This window comes from Denticeps clupeoides, chromosome 6 (assembly GCF_900700375.1).
Source record: "Denticeps clupeoides chromosome 6, fDenClu1.1, whole genome shotgun sequence".
Classification (NCBI taxonomy): domain Eukaryota; kingdom Metazoa; phylum Chordata; class Actinopteri; order Clupeiformes; family Denticipitidae; genus Denticeps; species Denticeps clupeoides.
The window spans coordinates 5,423,817-5,448,253 of NC_041712.1; the positions used below are offsets into that span (position 1 = coordinate 5,423,817).

Genomic DNA, 24,437 nt, shown 5'->3' on the forward strand with positions numbered 1-24,437 from the left:
GACATGTATCCCATCCTGACCCACAGTGTTCCTCAAACCATTCCTAAACCATTGTGGCAGGGCTCATCATCTTTCAATGCCCCTTCCAATCCTTTCTAAATGCTCACGTGCCCCCATCGTATACACATTTGTTGGCCATGGGTCAGCATGACACGTTTGTCACTATGCATTCCCTTACACAATGAACTATAATGTGTTCTGACACCTTTCTATCAGAAGCAACATGAACATTTTCATTAGTTTGAGCTACAGTAGCTCTTCTGGTCAACACACTGTCATGACCCTGTCTCAGGTTCACTGGATTTCCTTTTGTAAGAATGGACGTCACAGGAGCCTGTTTTTGCCTTGCATAACAGATGTCTGCAGGGGGAGGTGTGACATTCCTGTGTCGACGGTTGTGGGTGAAGATTCGGCACCCCTGTCTTACATGCCTTTTGTCGTCGACGGTTGTGGGTGAAGATTCGGCACCCCTGTTTTACACGCCTTTTGTCGTCGACGGTTGTGGGTGAAAATTCGGCACCCCTGTTTTACACGCCTTTTGTCTGACGGCAACGTGTGAAGTATCAGCCGTCAGGACCGCCCACCCTCTTTGTCTTCCCCAAATGGGAGGCCCCGGGGCGTGACATCAGAAACAACAGGTTGTGATTGGTCAGTGACAACTTCCTGTAGGCCAGGGGTATAAAGGTCTGCTCACATGTGGAAAAGAGACTCTGAGCTTTCTTGCTCAGGGGGTTTTCCATCGGAAGCCGGAAGGCTTCTGAGTCTTTCTCTCCCCCTCTTTTTTTCTTCTCCCTCTTTACTCTTTCTTCTCATTTTTATTTTCTCTGTAACCTTGGTACCTTTTTACATTCAATATTCACATGTAACTACAATAATTATTTACAGGTGTTAATAAATTAGAAACTGTTAATTTTTAACCTCTATTGTGCCATGCCTCTTTCTGCCAGGTAACATCAAATTGGAGTGGTTGAATACAGTGCTTTGTATGGATGGAGAAAGAGTTTTTCTACACACTCTATTCTCTTCCCCCACAACACATGGTCTTTTTTACACTTTCTTGGACTGCTTGTGGTTGGTCTTTGTCAATGCAGACCAGGAACATCCCACAAGAACTGCAGATTTAGAGATGCTATGACCCACCCATTTAGCCATCAGAATTTGGTCCTGGTCAGAGTCGCTCAAATCCATACGCCTGCCCACATATTCACATCTAGGACAAAATGTTCACTTGTTGTCTAATACATCCTGCCCACTGTCACTGTAACAAATAAATCAATCTTATTGATTATTTGTTATTGATTACCTGCTTTCACTGGTCATAGTGCTATGGATGATTGGTTTATATATTATTTTTAAAGGGAAATGAACAATTTTCTAATTCACTAATCATTTCAGCAAATTTGTAACACTGGCCAACTTATTTGTACAAAAGGTCATATTTAAAGCACTGAGTAAGAACCCAACATCCCTCATTTGAAAGTCTCTGTTACTTGTTTGTGTCACACCATGCTGTGATGACATGGATCATCACACCAAGCTGTGTGCTGGAATGCATTGTTATTCTATTAATACAGCTTTAAACCTGTTTTCTGGAAATGATATGTATCTTTTTATTTTATTTTAACTCATTTTCGTTATAATCAGTTACACATAATGATAGACCAGAATGCTTTGTACTGGTAAGAGTGCACTTTCTGTTGTGTGAAGAAGGAAATTAATTACATGCTACCTAATCATAATAAGCAAGTAACATATAAGGCGAGCCAACAATGTTGGTTAAAATATTATTTTCTGATCAAAACCATGATGTTATGAACTGAATCAGGTTAGTGTCATCCTTGCACACAAATGGCCAACGTGGTGAAGATCAGTAAAAAAAAAAAAAAAAAAAAACTCAGGCACAATCACCTAAACTGATATAGTACTCATGGCAAGTATGGAACTAAATAGCACAGATATCGCAAATGTAAAAAAAGCAAGCACTGTATTTAAACTCATCTGATGTTACCCAGACATAAAGGGTCAGGTTACAAGAATGAACATTTTCTAATTGATTAAAATATGTTTCTGGGGCAGTGGTGCCCTACCGGTTAAAGAAGCGACCTCGTAATCAGAAGGTCGAATTCCGATCCGCCAAGGTGCCACTGAGCAAAGCACCGTCCCACACACTGCTCCCCGGGCACCTGTCATGGCCGCCCTCTGCTCACCAAGGGTGGTGGTTAAAAGCAGAGGACACATTTCATTGTGTGCACCTTCACTTTCATATGTAGATTATTGTTGCAGTTACATGTTAAGATTGTATCTAAAAAAAAGGTACCAATATTACAGAAAAACCCTAAATAAAAGACGAGAAATGGATAGAGGGAGAGAAAAAGAGAGAGCCGTGAAACAGGTTTTAGAGTGGCAGCCTGGCCCTGGAAAAACGGGGAGGACTGAGAAAGGCCCCGAAGCTGGGAATGGGGGGGAGGCCTCCCGAGCCCCTGATGAAGGAGGAAGAGATGAGAACGCAGCCCACAAGAGAAACTCCTTTATACTCAACATCTGACTCCCAAAAAAGTTGTCACAGACCAATCAGGATTGTCCTTTGATAGCTCTGCCTTGTCCAAACAGATACAGGAAGACAGTGGTCATCCACCCCGGGCAAGACTTTCCCGTCATGGCACCTCAGGCCATTTGCTGGCTTTTGACATGTCTTGCTTGGGGGAGTTTTATAAAAGACCAAAGCACAAAATGCCATGGACCTCGAATTTCCCATCTTACACAAATATAGACATGCAACACAGATGAGCAAAGGGGAATGGATAAACTTGGGACCTTATATGTAATGAGGGTAATTGGAAACACATGAAAAGCTGATTAGGGTTGACAGTGGCCAAATAGTGGGCAAGAGGCATCAGGACTTTACAGGACCATTCTTGTGTAATGCCACTCTCCAATTTAATGAAGCAATTTAATATCAGGTGAAAAAAAAAATGAACAGATACACACCAGCAGGATTCTAACCATGCAAAGAAATTCACAACACCGGCAGCTAGGCCGACTGAAGTGAAGTGCATCGGCAGAACTTGGGGGATGCAACTCTCATTGCAACCATCTAACATGTCTTATATCCCTAACAAGGAAAAATAATTTTTCTGTATAATTATGATTCTGTTTAACAAGAAGGGGTGCATTATTCAACAGATCAGCAGCAACACAATGTTGGGAAATTATTCTAGTCATATTATTGTTTTAAGTAATGCTATATGACCCTCGAATGGTTAGATCAATATATTTCAACATATGGCTAATCTTGTGTGTGTGTACGCATGTGTGTCTGGCTGAGTGTGTGTCACGGCATGAGTCACACCTGCGCTGCATGTTTGTGACCACCGTGCCGCGGGGATAATGAGGTGAAAGGGCCCGCGAGGGAGGTACTGAGAGAGATCCTATGGCTTGAGGGCCACAGCACTCCCTTCTAAAGCTAATGAGAACACGCTGCACTGTAGTCCCACACACACCGCCAGCTCCCACTATCCGGTAGTGGAGAATACGGAAAGCACGCTCCCACCCAGCCTAATTAAAGCCACATTCTCACCGCCTGTCTTTGAGTGACTCGCAGCAGCGAGCGGACGAGGACAAAAAATCAGACATCATTGTTGCCGTCAATAGTTTGCTCCTCTCAGGAGCTGAGCAACAGAGATGAAGAATCCCAATTAGGCTCAGGTATTACACCCTAAAATTGTCAGCATTGTATAATTTAAAAAGGTCAGGACAATGGTAACCTGTAAACAGCTGTCTGTTTTATGTTGCGTTCATGGGTGTTGCAAAGGCTTAAATTAGTTCATGCAACTGGGAGGGGTTATAGGAGGCCACGCGCATGAGAGTAAGGAGGGGTGCGAGGGTTCGAGAGAGCTCGGCGGGCGTGAGCTGTGGCCTTACCAGCAGCTCCTCTTGGGTTTTGAGAAGGACTGTCGCTGTAACTACCGATTGAAACTCACACTAGATGAGTGTGTCTGTTAAATGCCGTGATTGTAAATTACTAAAACAATTGTTTTGTGTAGTTACTGGGTGGTAGTAGCCTAGTGGTTAAGACGCTCGCCTGTGAACCAGAAGACCCAGGTTCAAATCCCACTTACTACCATTGTGTCCCTGAGCAAGACACTTAACCCTAAGTTGCTCCAGGGGGAGACTGTCCCTGTAACTACTTATCGTAAATGTAAATGTAAAATGTTACTGAACTGTGCTACCCTGGTAAGTAATTCTAATGATTTCTAGTGCCATGAATTCGGAAATCGGTTTATCCTGAAAATGGGAAGATGTCTGATATTTGACATTTCTGTTTCTGTTGAAATACTGCCCCCATAACTCGTGGATTACATAAATTGCACCTTTAACTTATTGTGTTCAGTGTCATGTAGGGAAACTCCAGTAGATGTAGGTGCTGGACGGGGGAACTGCGATACGGCCAAAATGTGCTCACTGTTAAAGATGAATACAGCTTCTCTTTGCTTTCTGCATTCGTTGTTTCTGCATTTTGTTTGCTTTTGGTGAGCTTGCAGATGCAGACAAAACCAGGCGTTACTACTGGAGTTCATGGGGTGAATACAGCCTAGTTCCACTTCTTTTCACAAAAACATTTCAAAGGGAGGTTGTGTCAAAAGTGACGAACCATCTTCATCTGGAAGGTCAATGTTGGATGTATTGGTTAACATGAATACCAATGTATAGTGGACAGTGTCAGTTTTTGGTGTGTAAAAGGAGGAAAAATTCATTAGATGCCATAGAGGCAATGCCAGCAGATTTACATTACATTAATTTACAAGGCAAACAGATTATATTTTTTAAACAGAATGCTGACTAAAAGAATTTGAAAGTCACCTTATATCATTACAGCGGTGCCACAAAACACATTAATTATACAGCTTGCCAATCAATTACTAGATGGACACTTAAAAAAGAAGATGCTCGTGAATAAAGGTCTATAACGTAATAGGCAAGTGAACAGTAAAATAATAAATTCACCATGCACGTAGTGGAAAAACAAACATTAAATAAAGTCACGAAAACACATTTCACAGAAATCATAATGGTCAAAAATGTATTGGACATTAATCACTGTTCATATTGCCACAGCACTTTTTCTTAAGTGATGCATTGCTTGAGCATAATGCAGAAATACTGCAAGCGAGGGAGATGGCTGAGATGGACTTCTGAAAGGCCACAAACAAACAAAGGGGGCTGAGTGGGGCTGGAGGGGGTTGGAGGGGGACATAAATGCTGCACAAATGACTGCAGAGGGACAGTTAATCTCTTAATCGCTGTGTATGTGTTGTCGTCTGTCTCGGCCCTGTATTTCAGGCCGTGCTGAAGTGGCAGACCCTCATAAATCACCGGGGCTTATTTAACCTTTACAGCTTCTCTCGCAGGCCCGTCAAGCTGAAGCAGACCCAGAGATTTGTAATGAAGTTAGGCTGCGGTAGACAAGAAAAAAAACGTGAATGTCTCAGGCCATCAGCAAATGGTGGCGTTGACCGAGTCTGAAGCCCACTGGATATTAGACGGTTTATCTAATATCCAGTGTAATAGTGGCACACATATGTGGTGTAAGTGTTCGTTCCTCATTAAAACCACTTCTAGTAAAACAAACCCAACACATAACTTTTTTAGGTTGAAAACATTTTATTGAGTTCAACATTTTTTAATTAGTCAGATTATGTTTCTGTAAAATAATGCGCATTTCATTTCGATTTTCTAAAGTTGTGATCGACATGGTTATTATGTTAGTTCAGAAAGTCTGCTACCCATAATCCCCTGTTGATTATTCCACATCTTCTTATATAGGGAACAAAAAAAGATAAAATTGTCACAAGAAAATGCAACCATGCCCTTGAATGCACAGAGATGGGATTTGGGTATCTTAGCGGGGTCTGTGAGAAAATCTGACATGCTCTAACAAGCACATTTCATTAAACAGAAAGCAAGGGAACGCGAGAAATATGCCTGACACACAGATCCCTTCTCATGAGCGAGCAGAGAGTGATAGTCTTAAGAGTGACCTTGGAGAAGCTTGTGTATTCCCGAGTCGCTTCATACCCTTATAAATAGTCCTGGAGACATAAAGTATACATGGCATAAAGAAAATAAAGGAGGAGCAGCAGGGCCGTTCCTGAGATTGGCTTTCAGATCAACAAGTAAATAAATAAAAAAATAAACATTCTCCATTAACCTTTGTCATTCCTAACGCACAGGCACGGGGGTGAACTGGCGGAATACAAATATGGCCTGATGTTAAGCCCTGTCTGCAAGAAAACGAACGTTCACAGTTTCTCCGTAATTAACCAAGTTGCGTAAAGTGCATGAAATGGTCAAATGTATATATTTCTTGAGTGTGCAGGACACAGCAGCTCCATTTTAACACTCATCGTCGGAGCCTTCAGGACCCCACAGCCGGTCACCACTCTATGTAAATCCATTTTTAGTGACTCCATTAACTGCCAAAAGCATCACACTTAAGCAGTAGATTAGAGGCTTACACAATGGAACGGCACTGACCCTGGAGAAGAAGAGGAAGAGGGAGTAAAAAAAGAAATGGGCCAAGCGGTGTTTCTTCTGAAAAGAGGCATTGGCCAGACGCACAGAGGTGGCTTCGTTTTTAATTCTTTCTTGCTTTCTTTTTTTTCCATTTTTGATGCAAAAATAAGACAAAGGTTCAACCTCGTCAATGGCACACCACTCATCGGGCAAAGTTACTTGTCAGCGCTTTCAAGCATCATTAGGAGTCACTGGCGTCTTCTATAGGTCTATAGTTTGACCTTAATAAGTCAAGCTGAGCAGAAAAAATGTGGTTTGAGCAGGTAATGGGTGTGTTTGCTTTGGATGCTTTTCATAGAAACTGCCAGCTAAATGCCGGGCCGCCCTTTAAACTGCTGCGCTGTTTGTTGGAAAATCACTGAGGTCTGATGCGGCTCCAGGTTATACTCCACATAGTAAGTTATGCAGCATGTGTGCGCTTGTGCTTCCTTTGATATAAAATACAATACTTCAAAAGGTCCTCTGGTAACAATGTTGTAGGGGAGCATTACATGCAAGGGTTATGTGGTAACATCAGCTAAAATATGTTTTAAAAGCATGTGTATAAAAAAAACCTGCACAATGTTTTTTTTTTAATTCCTGGTTTTCAGGCCAGATGAGTTAGCCAAAAAAAAAAAAAAGAAATACTCCGGCTACAAAAATCTACCAGAAATGTGCAGAATCTTTAAAATACATATAAAAAGCACACGTAAAACAATATACTGTTGCGTAAATTTTGTTTCATTTTCTAAATTGGTTTAAAATCCTGATTTCACTGCAAGACAAAGTGCTATGGCATTGTAACTGAACTGTAATTAAATCAAACAGAGTGAAAATTTCAGACAATACTAAGAAATTGATTAATGGTCAGCATTTATAATTTATTTATAATTTATAAACGGATTGCTGAGGCCTTCTCTTAGAATATTAGCTTTTGGAGAAATAAAAAATACAGTCAAGAATAAGACAGTTCAGCTCCATCTAGAATACAGACATATTTATATATGCAGAATTTTAACTACAGAATGATTAATGAATAATTTTAATATATGTTTATTGTTACGTTTTAGTGTATATGGCCAGGCCCTTTTGTCCAACATAAAAATACATATATTACTATAAACACTTTATATAGTCATGATTTTGTACAACCAAAATGTTTATATAATACACAGCTGTGGGACATATATATTCCTATATATACATATATATGGGAATGTTATAAAAACATTCCTGGATCTGACTTAAAACAGTTTCCAGGCGGTACCTTGTCTTGACATCGTCGCTGGAGCCGTGGCACAGACCAGAGGGACATGGGGAGATGTTAGAAAGCGCCTATCGCCCTGCCGCCAGCTGACAGATTGGGAGTGAGAGGATAGGCTAACAGGACCAGAGAGGCTGCGACAGGGCCAGTGGTTCAGTGCCATTCAGAATCAAAGAGGCTTGTGCGGTCAGGTCCGGGAATCGAAGTTCACTCGCCACACAAGGGACCCAGGCAGCGCACGCCACAGCACTCGATTAAACGCGAGCCTTTAATAGACCCAACACCTTACCGTGAGAGGCGTGTTGTACTGATGACCATGTCATTGGCATGTCATGGGGTTCCCAACAAATGAAGTGTGTCTAATCATAATGACTGAGTCATTAACAGTCCTGTCAGGAAACTATTAGCACACATAAACAAGGACAACAGGATTCCGAAGTTTGAAGGTAATTGCTCAGCGTTATAGTTGGTAAAAGTAATAATAAAGCCTTCGGTTAGTTGCTGCTGGCATAACCGTGGGACTGATGACTGGTCAGGAGAAGGTCAGGCAAACTTGGCTGCTCAGCCAGTGTTCGTAATGCTTTGATTACAGGGGATGGCGGCAAGCGCGGACGGAGGTAATTGAGTGGTTTTGATTGAGGCCAGCGCTTTCAGGCAGTGGTGGCCGGGTGGCGTTTCGACCAGGACGGCGCCGCGCCGCGCTCATGCAGTCTTCATGTGTCTGTGAGAGAGCATCGCTGTGTTGCACTTCACATGGAGGGAGACGCCAGGCTGATTTATTACTTTGGCCTACTTTTCTTCGGCGGGGAGGGCAGCCTTAATTGATTCTGACGGCCCTAGTTGGTCTGAGGGTGAAACGCCTACTGAAATTTACCTGTGGGGGGGGGGGGGGGGGGGGGGGGGTGGCAGGGCTTCGGGCCGCATGCTGCATTGTTGTGGTTCAACCCGCTCAACGTGTGCCGCGTGAAAATAACGAGATTAGTGCATTCGTTCACCAATGGAGTTCTGACGTTTTATTTAAGCGGCTGATTCCTCGAGACCCTGTAATTAAAAACATCTTCTTGCTCAGTCAGGCACTGTTCTCCAGGTTCTCTGACGGAACATGAGGGGCGGTGTCACGAACAGAAGGCTGCACGTATACTAGGGCTTCAGAAACTAATCCATGAAAATGATTGTAATTGATCCCTAAGTTAGTTCGCTAAAATTGTACTTATCAAATAGTATGTCACATCATCGGTTGCATCGTATGTTTCTGGCATGGTCGTGTCTAATGTGGCATCACAACATGGACACGTATCAGCAGTGTGGTAGAATTCCACACACATCAGCACAAAGAACTTTAGCAACATAGACCTCTCTTGACATGGCAACCTTGGCCAAACATTGTTGTACGTGGATTTAAAAATGTTATAAAAAAAAAAATAATGTACAGATTAATTAATTATAGTTGTTTTTGACATTTTAGTCAAAATTAAGTCTCTTTTTTTAACAATGCAATTGTATTTAACACAGTCACTCTAACTTGTTCCATGTTTTTTTTACCACACATTCTGTTTTTCACTTCATTGTAAAGAAATTGCGTTCAAAGATCGCTTCTCATTTTCTCTCAGCCATCTGCTCACCCATTACAATTTTCCTGAAATTTAATTAATGCCATGGACGAATATTGAAAAAGTGACGTCATTTGTGCGACCGGATGGAAGACACATGAAACAGAAATACTGCATAATAAAAATGACATTAGATGAGAGGAAATAACGTCTCATCTTGTTTTCGACACAAAAATGAAGAGATATTTTAGTCTAATTTTTATTTTGTAAACCATATTTAGTCAACTTTTTATTCATCAACCATAATTCGTGATGTATTTCACTACAGTTATCATCACATGACTAGCATTTACTCTGCGTCTCACTTTAGTCACGTCAAAAAAAGATTTTGTCATTAATTTAGTTGAGGAAAACAACACTGCAAATTATACAAGTACTGATGTAGGTGTGTGTTATTACCCTATTGTAGCATCTAAGCAAATAGATGTGTTCTCATCCACTCTGCGTAATCATGCCCCGAAAGAGGTCAACACTGTGAACCGGATTGTGGTGCAAAGCACAGAAATAGGAATTTACATGCAGGATCCAACCTCTCCAGCACGTTCTCACCATGCCGGTCGCAATAAAAGGACAAACACGTCCTGCAGTCACGGAGGGACATTGGAATTCTGTTCCCTATTCTGCAAAATGGCCAAATTTGCTTACACAGGCGCCAGTCATTGTGGCATTCAATTAGTAAGGACAAACCGGAAAGAGCCATGCACTTCAAACCAGGACAGGGCTCTTATATGCACCGAACAGCATCAGATAACAGCCTGGCAGAGAGAGGACGAGACGTGTATCCATGCACGTCTGTAACGCACAGCACCGGTGGTTTATGGATTCGGCAGAACGTGCATCTGTCTATCTATTGATTCTCTCTGATGCCACTGATGTCATGACAACCAGCACTGGGCATGTACAAGCTCTCCCACAACCCCTCACTATGCTGTAAAAGAAGGTTAAAAATAAAAAGGAAAAACGTCACAATCGGATCATTAAAGCACATGGGGCTTGATGGGATAATGGTTTCATATATTTCATAATTCTGCCTCAGAACCTTGCAGGACTCTCTCAACCGCAAATCGTTTAGCCTGCAGTAGCCCTCCAGTGCCTCCAGCAAAGACTATATAAAATAGTAGATGCCACCCTTACCTTCACTGCAGTATGTGCCTTTGTGGCCGGTGTTCGTGCAATCGCACTGGATCTGGCCTTGGTGGAGCGAGCAGTAGCCTCCATTGCTGCAGGGGTTGTGTTTGGTGCACAGGTACTCCAAGTCAGCCGTGACGCTCTGGCTGTCCAGGAGAACCGGCGGCGTGTCCCCCAGCTTCAGGTTAACCATCAAGCCACGGAACGGCGGCTCGTACTTGACTGTGCTCGACGTGAGAGCCGAGAGTCTCACATCCGGTGGGATCCCGCCCACGAAGAGGTCGCTGGCCACCACCATCTCGCTTCGTTTCGACTTCACCTCAGCTTCTTTGACTTCCCCATCCACCGCTACTGCTGTCTCCCTGTAATTACGGGTGAGCGCAACGCGGTGCCAGCGCTCGTCATCGACGCGGGTCTCCATGTGCAAGGAGGCCGGCTCGCCGCAGTGGATGGCGAAGCGCAGCTGCAGTCGTCCATCAGCCAACAGGAGCTCCAGGAAGTCGCAGTAGCCCCCATCGTCCAGGTACAGAACCACAGCCTTGCTGACGTTGGTTTTCATCGCGAAGCTCAGCTGTCCAGATGCGTCGGCCTTCCATGGACGGTACCGCGCCCACTGGCCAGGGATGCCTTCGAACTCCAGGGCAGCTGTGACCTCCATCAGCCAAAGTAGCCCCATCCATGCTGAGGGTTGCAAAAACCTTCTCATGGACCTCCACCTCCTCATCACCATCTTTCTGGCTGAGTCCTAATCCTCTTTATAATGTTCCTTTTCTGTTTAATCCACTGCACCGGAGATTTATTCCCAGTTCTGAGTGTGGAAGTGTGTTTGCCCCCACAAAAGTAGGTCTTGCAGGAAGAGTCAGGTTGCTATTCTAAACCCTTAGAACTGAGCAGGTTCTTCAGAGTTTCTTCTCAACCCCGACTCCCCTCTGGATCTCTCCATTGGCTAATGTGCTTTAACAATAAAAAAAGCTTTATAGGCGGTGCAGTGTACCATACAGGCAAAGCAAATTATCAGCTTATAAATGGCCACTTTCGCATGTTAGTGTTTGGATTTCATGTTTCTATATTTGGAGCGCAGCACCGTCACCAGGGTTTATATCCTGGCTGGTTTGCATGGGACTGGCAGACGACCAAATGCATGTCGTCCAGTATGTTGTTTTAATTGAAAGCTCCCTGCAGAATCAAGTAGAGAGCCAAGCAGCGAAAACAGCTTCCAGTGTCACCATTTTTAAACGTCACAGAGTCTGCAAGAAACAACGACAAAAAAGAACAATTACTTTTTTTTTTAATTCAACCAAACAGAACAAAAGCCATCATTTTTATCTACAGCATAGACAAAACGCACACAAAAATTTAATAGCAAAATGTGTGTAACTTCATTACACCCCTCGCCGAATGTTCCACTCTTCTGTGATACAAAACAATTTGATGGATTGTGGAACAGTAGAGAGGTACATTATTGACCTAGCTGAGTACTTGGGGGACAATCAAATTTATCACCCAGGCACCAAGCGTCTCTACTGCACGCTATTTTCATCAGTAAAAAGTGGGGCTTTAATACCAAGGCCATGTCAACAGTACACACGGCCAGAAACTAATTTGATCACACAAAACGAAATCTTAATTTCTCAATCTCTTGTAATTAATTGCAGTGACTGTGCAGAGGAGGGCTTCTCGAGGACCTTGAGGCGGAATATGAGTATAAACTTTTAACCAATCAGCTCACAAAGACACAGGAGACACAGGAGTGAGCACCAATGATCTTAAAATGCATGTGAAATACTATCTGTAGTAAAACCATTCCCCATAATAAAGGATAACTGTTGCTACGGCAACACATAGCTGCAACTACACGACTTACATAAATCCAGTAACAAAATACCCTCGTCACATCATATCTAATATATCTAAAAAAAATGCAAATAATTAAATGTTTTTTAAATAATATCATTTCAGATATATGTTATTTTGTGTGGAGTTGGTTTGGGTTATTAAAATAATTAATTATAAACAAAACTAAAAATAAACAGACAAGAGAGGGAGAGGGATTTGCTTCTGTAAGACTCTTACAAATTATCTTACAAATTATCAAAGATTCCTTCACAACGCTAATATTTTCTTCACATTTTTCACACACACATTAGAGTCATAGCATTTCCCTTTCATCACAGCAACGTGGGGGGCAGAGAGAGGGGGAGAATAAATTTGCACAATAATTGGGAAGAAAAGAAGTTCAATTTAGATGAAATTGGCTCCTGTAAATGACACGGCTTTGCCATCTTAAACGTGCTGTCAGAAAGTAATTTGTGCTTTATATGCCCGACGCAGGTTTTTTGTCCTCTTATTAAGACCTAATTTATCATCAAAAACTTTATCTGGTGGATGGCGGGGAGGGCTTCCGTCAGGAATACAGCAGGAGTATGAAAGCAGACACTGACGGCACCTTTATCTGTCAGCCAAAGAGACGGCAGTTCTCTTGAAAGAGCCACTATAGGCTCTGAAGGAAGCGTCTTTGGACATGAACACATCAAGAGTGTATGATTACATATCTCGACGCTGCAATGTCCTTGCTCTATGATAGTCCAACTTGTGAGTTGAATTCCCTCCGGTAAGGAAACCTTGAATTTTCCCATTGCTGCCTGTCTTTTTCAGGATTCATGACGGTGTTCCGGTCTGCCATATTTAACTGTGTGGTTTTTGCGCCAGGCTTCGAGTTTCCGCCACATATCTCCAATATCGCGTCTCCATCCTTTCTGCAGGGGACGTGATATTGGAGGGGTTGAGCAATCTGGCTGGTCATGCTATCACAATAGTCTCTGAGATTATCATAGTAATGTGCTTTCTGCATTATACTTTTAAATGAATCTGTGATAACTAAAAAAATTGTGACTCATAACTGCATGTGAATGGACTGGTGTTTTTGCAAAAAATTTAAAGGTCAAGAGAAAAGTGTAATGATTTGACAACCTAATGACAAGTATTTAAATTAGTATTTAAGGTTTATATCACTATATATATTACATTCAAAGGGCTGTCATTGGTGATAATCTAAAGGTATTACCTGAATATGGCCCAAAATATTAATATATCGATCATTGTCTTGACATTATTTTAAATCTAGTTTTTGGGAATCCTTGTATTCAGTGTAATCAACCTTTAAATTGTACATTCCTTTACACTTTCCTATCCATTCAGTTTGCCTTCTAGAATATTCATATTATTACAGACCAAATTTCTATAAACAATGGATACTTTTATCTGACTGCTCATTTGCGTATTGCTTTATAGTGTAAATAGTGGAAAAGTCACATTTTCTTGAACTAGAGTTCTACGAGTGGCAAATTAAATGGATAAATACATAATAATAGATGAAAAGTCCCGCCCACATAATTTGATCAGTCAGACTGACAGATAGAAGTAATTCATGATGTGCTAAATGTGCCCAAATTAATTTTTTCATTCCGGTCATATTTAATTAATTAATTATGTTTTCATTTATCTTTATAAATAATTCATGACACATTTTATTATTTACTCATTGATGTATTTATCTATTTAATTTTGCCATTCATAGTACTCCATTAATTTCCTGTTCAGGTTGATATTCATCCAGTTGTGTTTATTTGAACTTTATTTGTATAAGAAAACATTTAATTATTAATGTATTACCTAAAACGTCTGGACATTTTTGCGAATAATGTGATTGTTTAATAAAAATATATATATATATGCATGTGAGCAGTGTGATTCCACAACTTGTCTTTTGGGCATTCACAAAAAGTCAAGTGATTGTCATTGTGATACACTGCAGCACAGCACACAATGACACAACAAAATGTGTCCTCTGCAATTAACCATCACCCTTGATGAGCAGCAGTGGTGGAGGAAGTACTGAAGCTTAGTACTTAAGTAAAAGTACAAGTAACCTGCAAAATATGTACACAAGTAGAAGTGCTACATCAACAATCCTACTTAAGTAAAAGTCCTAAGTACTTACTTTTAAATTTACTTTAAAGTATTTTTTTAAGTAAAAGTTCTCACAAAATGGTTTGTCTCAACCTCTGGGGTGTGCCATTATGTAAAACCATAGTACATATACTGGCTTATGCCTGTACTGATGTCATTGCTCGTAATAATTACAAGCAATTATACAGTATATGTGTATTGGAAAGTTTGGTGTGCTTATTGTGCGTGCACTCTGCAATACTGTGTGTACCTTAGAATTATGTGGATGACAAGTTATCTACTAGGTATTACCCACTAATATACCATTAAGATAAACCAATCAGGACATGATATATCTTTAAATCATTTATGTACTTGCAAAACTATTCAACATTTCTCTTAAGAGCAGTAAAAGGGAAACACAACAGTAACCAAACAGCAGTGGTAACAAAGTAACTAGCACAATCAAGTATATTATTAGGTCTATTTACTGTGTTAAACTATGTATATAAACCTTGTCATTACGAGAGATTGCATTTAAGTGAATACAAAACCAAATTGGAGGGGGTCCTGAAATATGTGAGAAACCCTGGAAATACAGGAGTGTTGGTCTATTGTGATCATATCTCTAGACAGAGATGACTACTGACTGTGAAACAGGCGGAAAGCACCACTTCCAGCCAAGCTGGACCAGTGTTGTGCATGAACGCATTCATTGAACGCGTTCCTATTTTTCGTGAATGCTGAACTGAATGAATCACAAATTATGAATGTGAACGTGAGTGACGTTCACTCTGGAGAGACTGAACGCCGCTCACGTTTTAAAGTTTGCTGGTTACAGGCTAGCATGACTGGTGCTTCGAGTCCGAAATAAAAAAAAAAACAACTAAAGAACGAACGTGAACTTTTGGAGCTGTGAACTTGGTTCAAAATTTTTAAAAATTAACCATGAACGTGAACTAGTTCTTTTTCAGTGTGAACTGGCACAACACTGAGCTGGACATTATGCTAGCAAATACATTAAGCTATCTTCTCTGAGCTAATAAACCAGTTTTATCCTACCACCGTGTTAAAAAAATAATGGGTCCATGTTAGTGACTATGATAAACTGGGGAGGGATCCAAAGTTGGCAAGTCTAAACATACTGAATTATCAATTCTAAATGCAATCAGGTCATGTGTTTGTCAATGGGAGAGAATGTGTTCACCCCCCCACCCCTTCCTTTAGAATTTTGATCTAATCAATGTTAGATCAAAATTTAACCCAGCCTTTGTCCTGAATACTGATGCAACTTAGTGTTTTTCACCCCTTTTTACGTGTGGTAATTCACATTTATTATTATTTAATTAAATACATATAGATAGATAGATCAACAAAAAAAACAATATAATCCTCGTTTATAATTTTTTTTGTTTTATTGATACAATAAATGAATAAATAACAAAACCCAGTAATTGTACATTAAACCTTTGCTTTTGGTGATGTGCTGTCATCAGTGTTGTGCCCTTGAGCAGAGCGAAGCCACCACGTACAACCACAGGCCGAGTATTCGCTTCTGCCCATGGATTTCCATTAAAGCGTATAATTAGTGAACTGGATGAATGACTTCCCTTTAATCTATCCCTCAACCATATTAAATCAGAAATTAAAATCAGGTCATGTGTTTGTCAATGGGATAGAACGTGCTCACCCCCCCCCCCACCCCTTCCTTTAGAACGGTGCTCGGGTAAGGAGCCGCGTCTTCTGCTGAGCACCTCCACATGTCTGCTTCCCGATTTCATGCACGGAAAAAGAGCAGAGATCACAAGGCACGGTCCGAGGAAGAGCATCAGCCACGATTGTTTTGATCCGCCAGGCTGCAAGGCACCGCTGTTGATCTGTGGGGTTTTTTTGCATTATGCATTTTGGGAGAATTCTGTACACATTAGCATATAAAACAGGGCACATCATCTGAAACGTATCTTCCCCAGCAGCTCCCAGGATCCGGCTGTTTATGATAGTTAGCGCAGAATTGTCACATTAGTCTTTCAGGAAAGTCCTGCAAGTAAAATTAGAGCATACGCCAGTAAACGGTTTCAAAAAAACAAGAGCCTCTTTTTGTCAAGCACATATTTAAAGATCACACTTCAATTAACACATTTATATTCAATTAGCAATCATCGTTCTGCTTGACATTAATTCCCCTTGTGGAGTCTTTTAATTAGCCCGATGAAAAAAAAGTAAATTTTCTTTTTTTGGGGGGATAGGGGGTTAGGCAGCATCAACCTTCTACCGCCCACCACGACAAATTGCATAGTGTCCCCTCCTCTCCTATCAGCATAACACGAGCAAAAATTTAAATGCAAGTAGCAGATGGATCACTCCTGGATGGCTGCTCCAGTTCCACACACAACACGTCTTGGGTGTCAAAATGCCTACAGCCCAGGGACTTGGGGAGAAACAAAAAAAAAAAAAAAAAGCGATGGAAAGAGTCCAAGGGTGGACAGGAGGAAGTGGCGGACGAGGTGTTGCCTGCTGCAGAGATGGCCACAGTTCATTTCTATAGCACTGAAGCAGCTGTCACCATGGACAGTGACCTGACACACACACACACACACACACTCACACACACAAACAAATCCCACGGCCAGGGATCTACAATCAGCAGAGCGCAAAGCAGGCAGCCAAAATTCCCTGGAACAGCGCACGCACTGCGGCTTCGAGCGGCAAATTGGCAGAATCCCGGGCAACATCCGCACCCCGCGAGTCGGTGAACCCAGACCCCCATGCAGGCGGCCTTGCACAGTGGAGAGTTATCAAGTCAGCAAGAAGCCGGCGGGCAGGCCTTCATCTATTCACCTCGCTTCCTGGGTCATGTCCCGCGCTGCGCTTTCTCCCGTAGCTTGTCGCTCTCTGGGAAATTAACCCCCCCAACCAGCTCAGTGAGATTGGGCTCGGCGGCGCCCCATCACTCTGGCTTTTCCGCTGCCGCTCCACCTAGCCCATGGCTCCAGGTGGGATGTGTGTGTATTTACCATTCAATTTAATGGGATCAAAGGGCCAGAGCTTGGCATGGGGGCTCCGGCTGAAGCCATGGATCCATCTGCAGGAGGTCTGGCTGCCCGTATTTAACCCGTATACACAGCCAGCCCAAATTAGAGTCTTAGAATATGAAAATATGCAAGAGGCGAGTATTAAACTTTTATCACTTCACCGCACTTAGTCGTCTTCCTGGACCCAAACTACAGGGCACTTTTCCTGACACTGCCTGGCTGGGTATATATAATCTGATCTGAGAGCGAAATGGAAATCTATAACGCTGCACAGGCCCGAGCGGTCCGTGAGAAAATGAATGTGCAGCTCATTTTGAAATGTTCGTGTTACAAAAAAAAAATAAAAAACTGCACCTGTAAAAATGACTCAAAGGCATGATGATGAAAAGGTGGCTAATTTAACATCTCGCAAAGGTCACGGCTTTCAAATCTGCACTGATAACCTACCCATACGAACATTCCCCATCAGGGAGATGGAGAGCAGGGAGTGTATGTGTGAGTGTGTAACAGTGTGTGCAAGGGATAGAGAGGGGTAATGTGTGCGTATGTGTGTGTTAATTAAATGAAGATGTTAAATGTCACTGATCCCCAACATATAAATTCCTCATTTACAAATGAACATTTTTTAATATAAAATACATTTGTTTAGTGAGGTTAGTCCCTTAACACTTATAAGTTATTGCATAAAAAAAGTCAGTGGCTCCTCCAGGTGACACAAATTCATACAAAGTACCACTGCAGACAGGCAAGAGCACAGAGCCTCCCTCACTAGCAGCTGAACACATGAATCCTGGCTGACATGCACAGCATATGGACTTCGCAACCAGTTTTACTCAAATAAAAACAGAAAGTTCCTCTTTCACCACACTGAAGAACCAAAACTGAGATTATATAACATGTCAACACAACAATTAAAGCTCTGGCTCCAGGTTCTATGTTTCTGTAACTACATATGTTCAACACGTCTTACATAATAATTACCTGAGGTCCTCAAAAGGATATAAACCAAATGTACAGATCTGTGTTTGTGGGAATAAAAGCAATGAAGAAAGTTGTGTTTTTGCATTTGTATTTCTCTTATGTGTGTGCTATATCTTAGAAAGTCCTTGCAAAGATATAAAACATCAATAAAAAGAAAAGAATTGCAATTTGAAAAAAGATTAGGGTATGATTTGGCCAGTCAGAAGGCTACTCCAGGACCAGTCAGGTACGGAATCCTGTCCCGTTAGTCCACAGTATAGTAGAGCTGTCCATGGTTCTGATGTTGTGATGTTCTGATGAGTTCAGTTTAAGACTTATGGTTTACATCTTCATAGTTACATGTTTTCAATGTATGTTAACCAGTTATTACCCCACCAAAAATTATGTCCCCACTAATACACATACTGTAAATAATGTTGATTTTAACAATTCCTTAATAACAACACTAAAGTAGACCAGGTTTTTGGTACTTTGATTGGTACTTTGGTACCAAGCATGTGCAGAATGGTTTGCATGGTGGGGGTTGTGAAGAGAGTGAAAGTGACCTTGTGTGTGTGTGTGTGTATGAGAGCCCGTTTGTTTGGACACTGAGCTGAATAGATGACACCCTGAGGAAACCTTGCCCTGATGTATGATGCTGCAGTAAGAAGTTCACTGGGGGCAAAAGGGTCGTAGTCCAGCAGGTCCTGCATGTACACGTTTAACTCTGACGCACCGGCTCATTTGTTTCCTGTCACCGCCAGCGGACACGGGGAGGCCAGCTGGAGGATTCTGGAAATAACAGCACTTGCAATCAGCACAGACCAAAAAAAAAACAAAAAAAACACACAATTCATCTTTAAAGCACAATTATGGACATAAATGTGTCATTACGGTCAGCTACATGAATCTGAGAGTAAAGTTGCACAATGCATGGCGCCAGCATCAAGACCCAGTACATGCAAAGGCTGCAATAATCAGAGAACCGTCAACAGTTTGAACCTTCTCTAGTCTCAAGATTCGATTTGATTCTAGTTATCAGGTTCAATATCTCGATGCATCGCAATGCATCCAACCAGTTTTTCTATATTACTTCACATCATGTTTTCTAATCTGTCAGTGAGCTGTAGGCCCTGTTCACGCGGACATCTGAACCAGGCGTTTTCTGGCATTCGTGGGTTCAGGTGAGTGTGGAGTGAACGGCGAAGAATTCACACCAGCACCAGCATTTGGTCTTCGGCGAGGCTGCGTTTAAATAAATGCTGCATGCAACATGTTCTTACTGACAGTTTCTGCTGACATATGAGCGTTAAACAGCGTCAAGCAAACACCAGTGAATCCCAATCCAAGCTACAAAGTGCAGCAAAAATACAAATGGTGCTCAGAGGCCGTTTGCGTGGACAAGGCTGAACTCAGATCAGACAGCCACTGTCACTACTGGCAATAATCTTAAACTAGAATGTCAATATGATATAACTGATTATGGTCTGAACTGCATTAGAATGTTCAATATCGATTTCAATAACAATTAGCACTAGTGTTGAAACCAGACCACAGAAATCTGCAGCAGACAAGCCCCTCCCCGGCTACCTGGAGGATCCAGTGTTTACATGAGAGACACACTTTAAACATGGCAGCAGGCAAAACTAGCTCCAACATTGCCAGAAACTGTAGAAAGCACGAGGAAGCATTTCACATATCGGAAGAATGTGAACAAAATAATGGACAAAAGATGTGGACAAGTCCGTTTGCAAGAAGTTTGCGACGCATTTGAAAGACCTGAATCACCCTGAATCTTATAAGGAGTTTCGAGAGGGTGAGTGAGTGGTGAGTGTGGTGGCCCAAAATGTAATATGAATATTTTAATTGCCTCTGTCAAGCAGTACTGTTGAATTCAGGTAACTATAAGAATGGTTGCGTCTTTGCTTCTCTCCACGTTTTACAGTTATGTCACCATTGCGGAGGTCGGCAGAGGGTAGAAAGCACTGGCCTCCATCTTTGCTAACTGCGAACTCATTGTCAATTCCTATCGCTCTGCTGTAAGCGTTCAAATCTGACTGACCTTGACTGATATTCTGCCCGCACATTTTGTAAAGCAGGCGTTTCTCCCGTTCACTCACAACATAAAAACCGCTGCATAATCATCTTCCAAGACCTGTAAGGTGTGACGTGGTGCCCCCGTCAGACTTTGTTTTTACTGATCCTCCATTGGAGTGAGGTCTGGAGTTAAAATGTGAAATCTCTGTCTCGTTCTTCCAACCACTTTTCCTGTAAGGCCGTGCACATTGTACACATTGTGGTCTTCAACAATATTTACTCAAATAACATGCACATTAAAGATGTCCAGAGTATCTGCCTCCATTACCTTTCCTGCTTTCCCCCTGCTGTCATTTCATCTCTAATTATATAAAACACGCGCACCCAGGCATTCAACATGATCTAAACGCGACCAAAACACTTTCTACCCACGGTTTCGTTCTCACATACCCATTATAGGCATGCTGGTGCTTCCTTGGATCACTGAAAGATCACTTCACAAGACCTGATACTGTGGAGATGTTGCTGTGCATCACAGGCAAGTGTGGTGCTGTCACGATTGTGAACAATTTGCTGAACATTATTTTAGAGTTTTCATTGAGCCTTGTTAATAAAATGTAATTACAACTTTCGCTAACGTAATAAATGTAAAACTAGTGAGATAACTGAATATATGTTACTTGGTCAGAGGAAATGGAGAAAATGCAAAAGAAAACAGTATATTTTATAGTCCGTCAGGAAACGTGACGTGTTTCATTAAAACATTATAAAGTTATGCTGTTCTTTTGTTGCTGCTTGAGTCTGCAGAGCCTTAATCCGATGTGGGACTTGCCCAGCCACCCTCATTAGTTTAAAAAGTAGGCTTGTTTTGTTCCTGGACGTGCACCTACCATGCCTTTTGCTGTTTGCCTTAGTGTTGGAGGCAGCAGCATTTTTTTTTTGTTTGACATTATCAGGCTCGTAATGATCAGGTTCTCTGTTCTTATTGGACTTAATAAACAAAATGTGTACACGCCGCTGTACTGTGGTGTGTTTTACTGAGCTACTAAACACTTAAAAGAAGTAAAAAAAAAAACACTAACAGAGACGCATAGGTGCCATTCTAACAATTATGAATAATTGAATAATATGAATAAGTCAGCTGAAGTAATTGTATTAAGACGATCATGCCTAGTTGAGCCCTTGTCCATTATTCCTGCCCCTTGCCACCATGACCAGAGAATCGATATTATTCCTTTCAACCGTCAGAGGTGTTAATGTCATTGTTAATGTTTAATGCCTACTGGTGAGATGTTGGAAATCCTCTCTGGATAGTTTGAGGCCAGAGTTACAGGCCTAAGGCTGTCTATTTGTCAATATTGACATTTTTTTTAAATGTCACAATATTCATCACACAAGAAAAGATCATGCGACTCGTTCTCCCCCCAGTAATACCAGGCATCTTCAGTAGCGCGCTGTTAATAGTTCAGTGGGGTTGTCAGACGTTCATTACAAGCAGGGTACAAGCAAATGTTAAAATACAAATAAGGCTTTTCCATAAAAACCTGCCGAACTCATGTCACTCGGCACCACTTGAGTGCAAAGGCGTCGGCTAACTTTTGCAGCACATCTGGCGAGCTGCAGCCTAACTGCTTTTGACATTCCTGTCACAGCCCGTTACTCTGAAGCACCTCTCCATTTTATGTCCTGCATGCTCACCTGCTTAAACCAAAGTCAAGCTGACAGAATGGCACAGGACTGTGCATCACTTAAATGTCAATACATATATTCATAACACCTGAGAGCTGAGTGCATCTCACCCGGCTGTAATGAACGCTGGGCTACGAGTGAGCACTCAAGGGTCCCTATCCAGCGGGAACGTTTATCTCGCCTTCGGTCGACCCGGGGCCAATCGAAATGAGCGTTCTGCCAAACGACAAGTGTGAGTGAGCTGAGACACGTGTACGAACAAACCTGGAATTTCCAATCAATGGCTGAACTGCACAAAGAAGATAAAAAGAAGCACGCGCGTCTGGAGTCGTGTGACGTGTGGAGGACAGAGGAGCGCAAGCTGGGAGAGAAAATTAGCTCTACAGTTAGCAGCATTTTTTTACCCCTCTGCAACACCCACGCAGATTGCATGCGGTGAGCTCACAGCTACAGCTTCCGGAGAATTCCACCTTATCAGTGGCATTCGATTCAGGGGCGTAATGAGAAACTGATTATTCTCAGTGCAGACCACCTGACCCGACCCTGCTCCTCCGTAGAGATCTCGGCCTCTCGGAGGCCTGGTGGAAGAGGAAAGGGCCCTCACGGTGAGGAAGATTAAAGAGGTTAGGCTTGAACGAACTGTGCTGAAGAGCTGAGCTCCACCACAAAGATCTGACACGGACCTGCCTGCACTAAATCACTTCCACCAAGACCCCATCTATTTCAAAATGCCACATTAAGCAGCTCAAATTTGGAGGTACAACCAGTTTTACTGAACATTAAACAAGTGAAAGTGAAGTGCTCATCATTGTGAAGCACAGAACAGCACACGGTGACACAACGAAACGTGTCCTCTTCTTTTAACCCATCACCCTTGGTGAGCAGTGGGCAGCCATGTCATGCGCCCTTGGTGAGCAGTGTGTGGGGGATGGTACTCATGTTGGGCATCTGAACCGGCAACCTTCCAATATCGGTTCCATTTCCTTACCCGCTAAGCCACCACTTGCCAATGAAAATCTGAGGAATAGCTGTACGATGCGTGTGCATCTGAGGGACTTCTAGGTGTTCTAAGGCTTATACTGTATTCAGAACACTGTGTTCGTCCATGAAATGTTACCTGACATTGCCAATCCTACATACAGTATAGATTCTTCTCATCTGTTGCTCTCATTTGAGCTACCAACTGCTGTCAGAGCCCCGTCACTCTAGACTTAACTTATCCCTTCTGAGAGAAATCCCCAACTTACACTTACACACACAAAATATTCTATTGTATTGAGAAGCACCTATTATACTGAAGCACAAATTCCTCATCTGTTAGATAAACAACAGTGTCTTTAGCATGGATGTAATGTTCAGAAGGTGGCAATTTCAGTGTTGTTCTGAGTGGACTGTAAAGCCTATTAAAAGTAACTCTGGTCATCTCGGATTTGCTAAGATTTCCGACACGTTTCTCCTCTGCTGCAAAAAAACATGGCCACCATGGTCGTTCAGAGAATATTTAAAGTCCAGTGTGATATACATGATTTACCTTCCACCAGAGACACCGATCAAGGCATTCAAATGCAGGTTAGGTGAATCAGCAGCTAATTAGTAGAGTAATTAGAGGAAAGCCATATTCCTGACCTGGATTACGCAACACAAACAAACTCTGTGCCCTCAAGTGCACCCCCTCTCTTATGCAGCATAAAGAGACAGGGAGACAGGGTAATGATTCTCAGGTCTAAAGAAGAGATAAATAATAAATTGTACACAACTGTAGATGAGGGATGGAACGGGAAGATGCATTTACATGCTACATTTCACACACACACACATGTCTGCTGATTCCTGGTAACATCATGGTAATTAAACTCCATTTAGGAAAAAAAGTACTGGTTTGTGACATCATCTTAGTGGAGACAATAATGAAAAACATATGATAATGGCACGTGATTTGTAATTTGTATTATCAATTTCTAATCGATACGATTATGCCCCATAGGAATAAGGACCGTGACCAGTTTGCCAAGGAGAACTCAGATCTATTACAGGGATATGATTAAAAAAAAACGATGATAACATAAAATATAAAAAAAATTCAATTGATTTTAGTGTCGATTAATAGTGATATTTAATTTCACTGCACATGAACAATAAATATTGGGAATTTCTTTCAGCGTCTTTCAGCTCTATACACCAGAGAAAGCAAAATTCGATTAGACACTGCCATAAATG

The 24,437-nt window shown here is 41.9% G+C and overlaps 1 protein-coding gene across 9 annotated transcripts in view; it reads right to left on the reverse strand.

The window, feature by feature from the left end:
- nrxn2a (neurexin 2a) overlaps positions 1 to 24,437 on the reverse strand; it is a 295,247-nt gene that overhangs the window by 232,505 nt on the left and 38,305 nt on the right. For all 9 annotated transcript variants that reach the window (XM_028982297.1, XM_028982296.1, XM_028982295.1 and 6 more), the window contains one exon: positions 10,561 to 11,801. In XM_028982297.1, coding sequence (XP_028838130.1) covers positions 10,561 to 11,284 — 724 coding nt within the window. In that variant the 5' untranslated portion in view covers positions 11,285 to 11,801. The remainder of the gene's footprint in view (positions 1 to 10,560; positions 11,802 to 24,437) is intronic.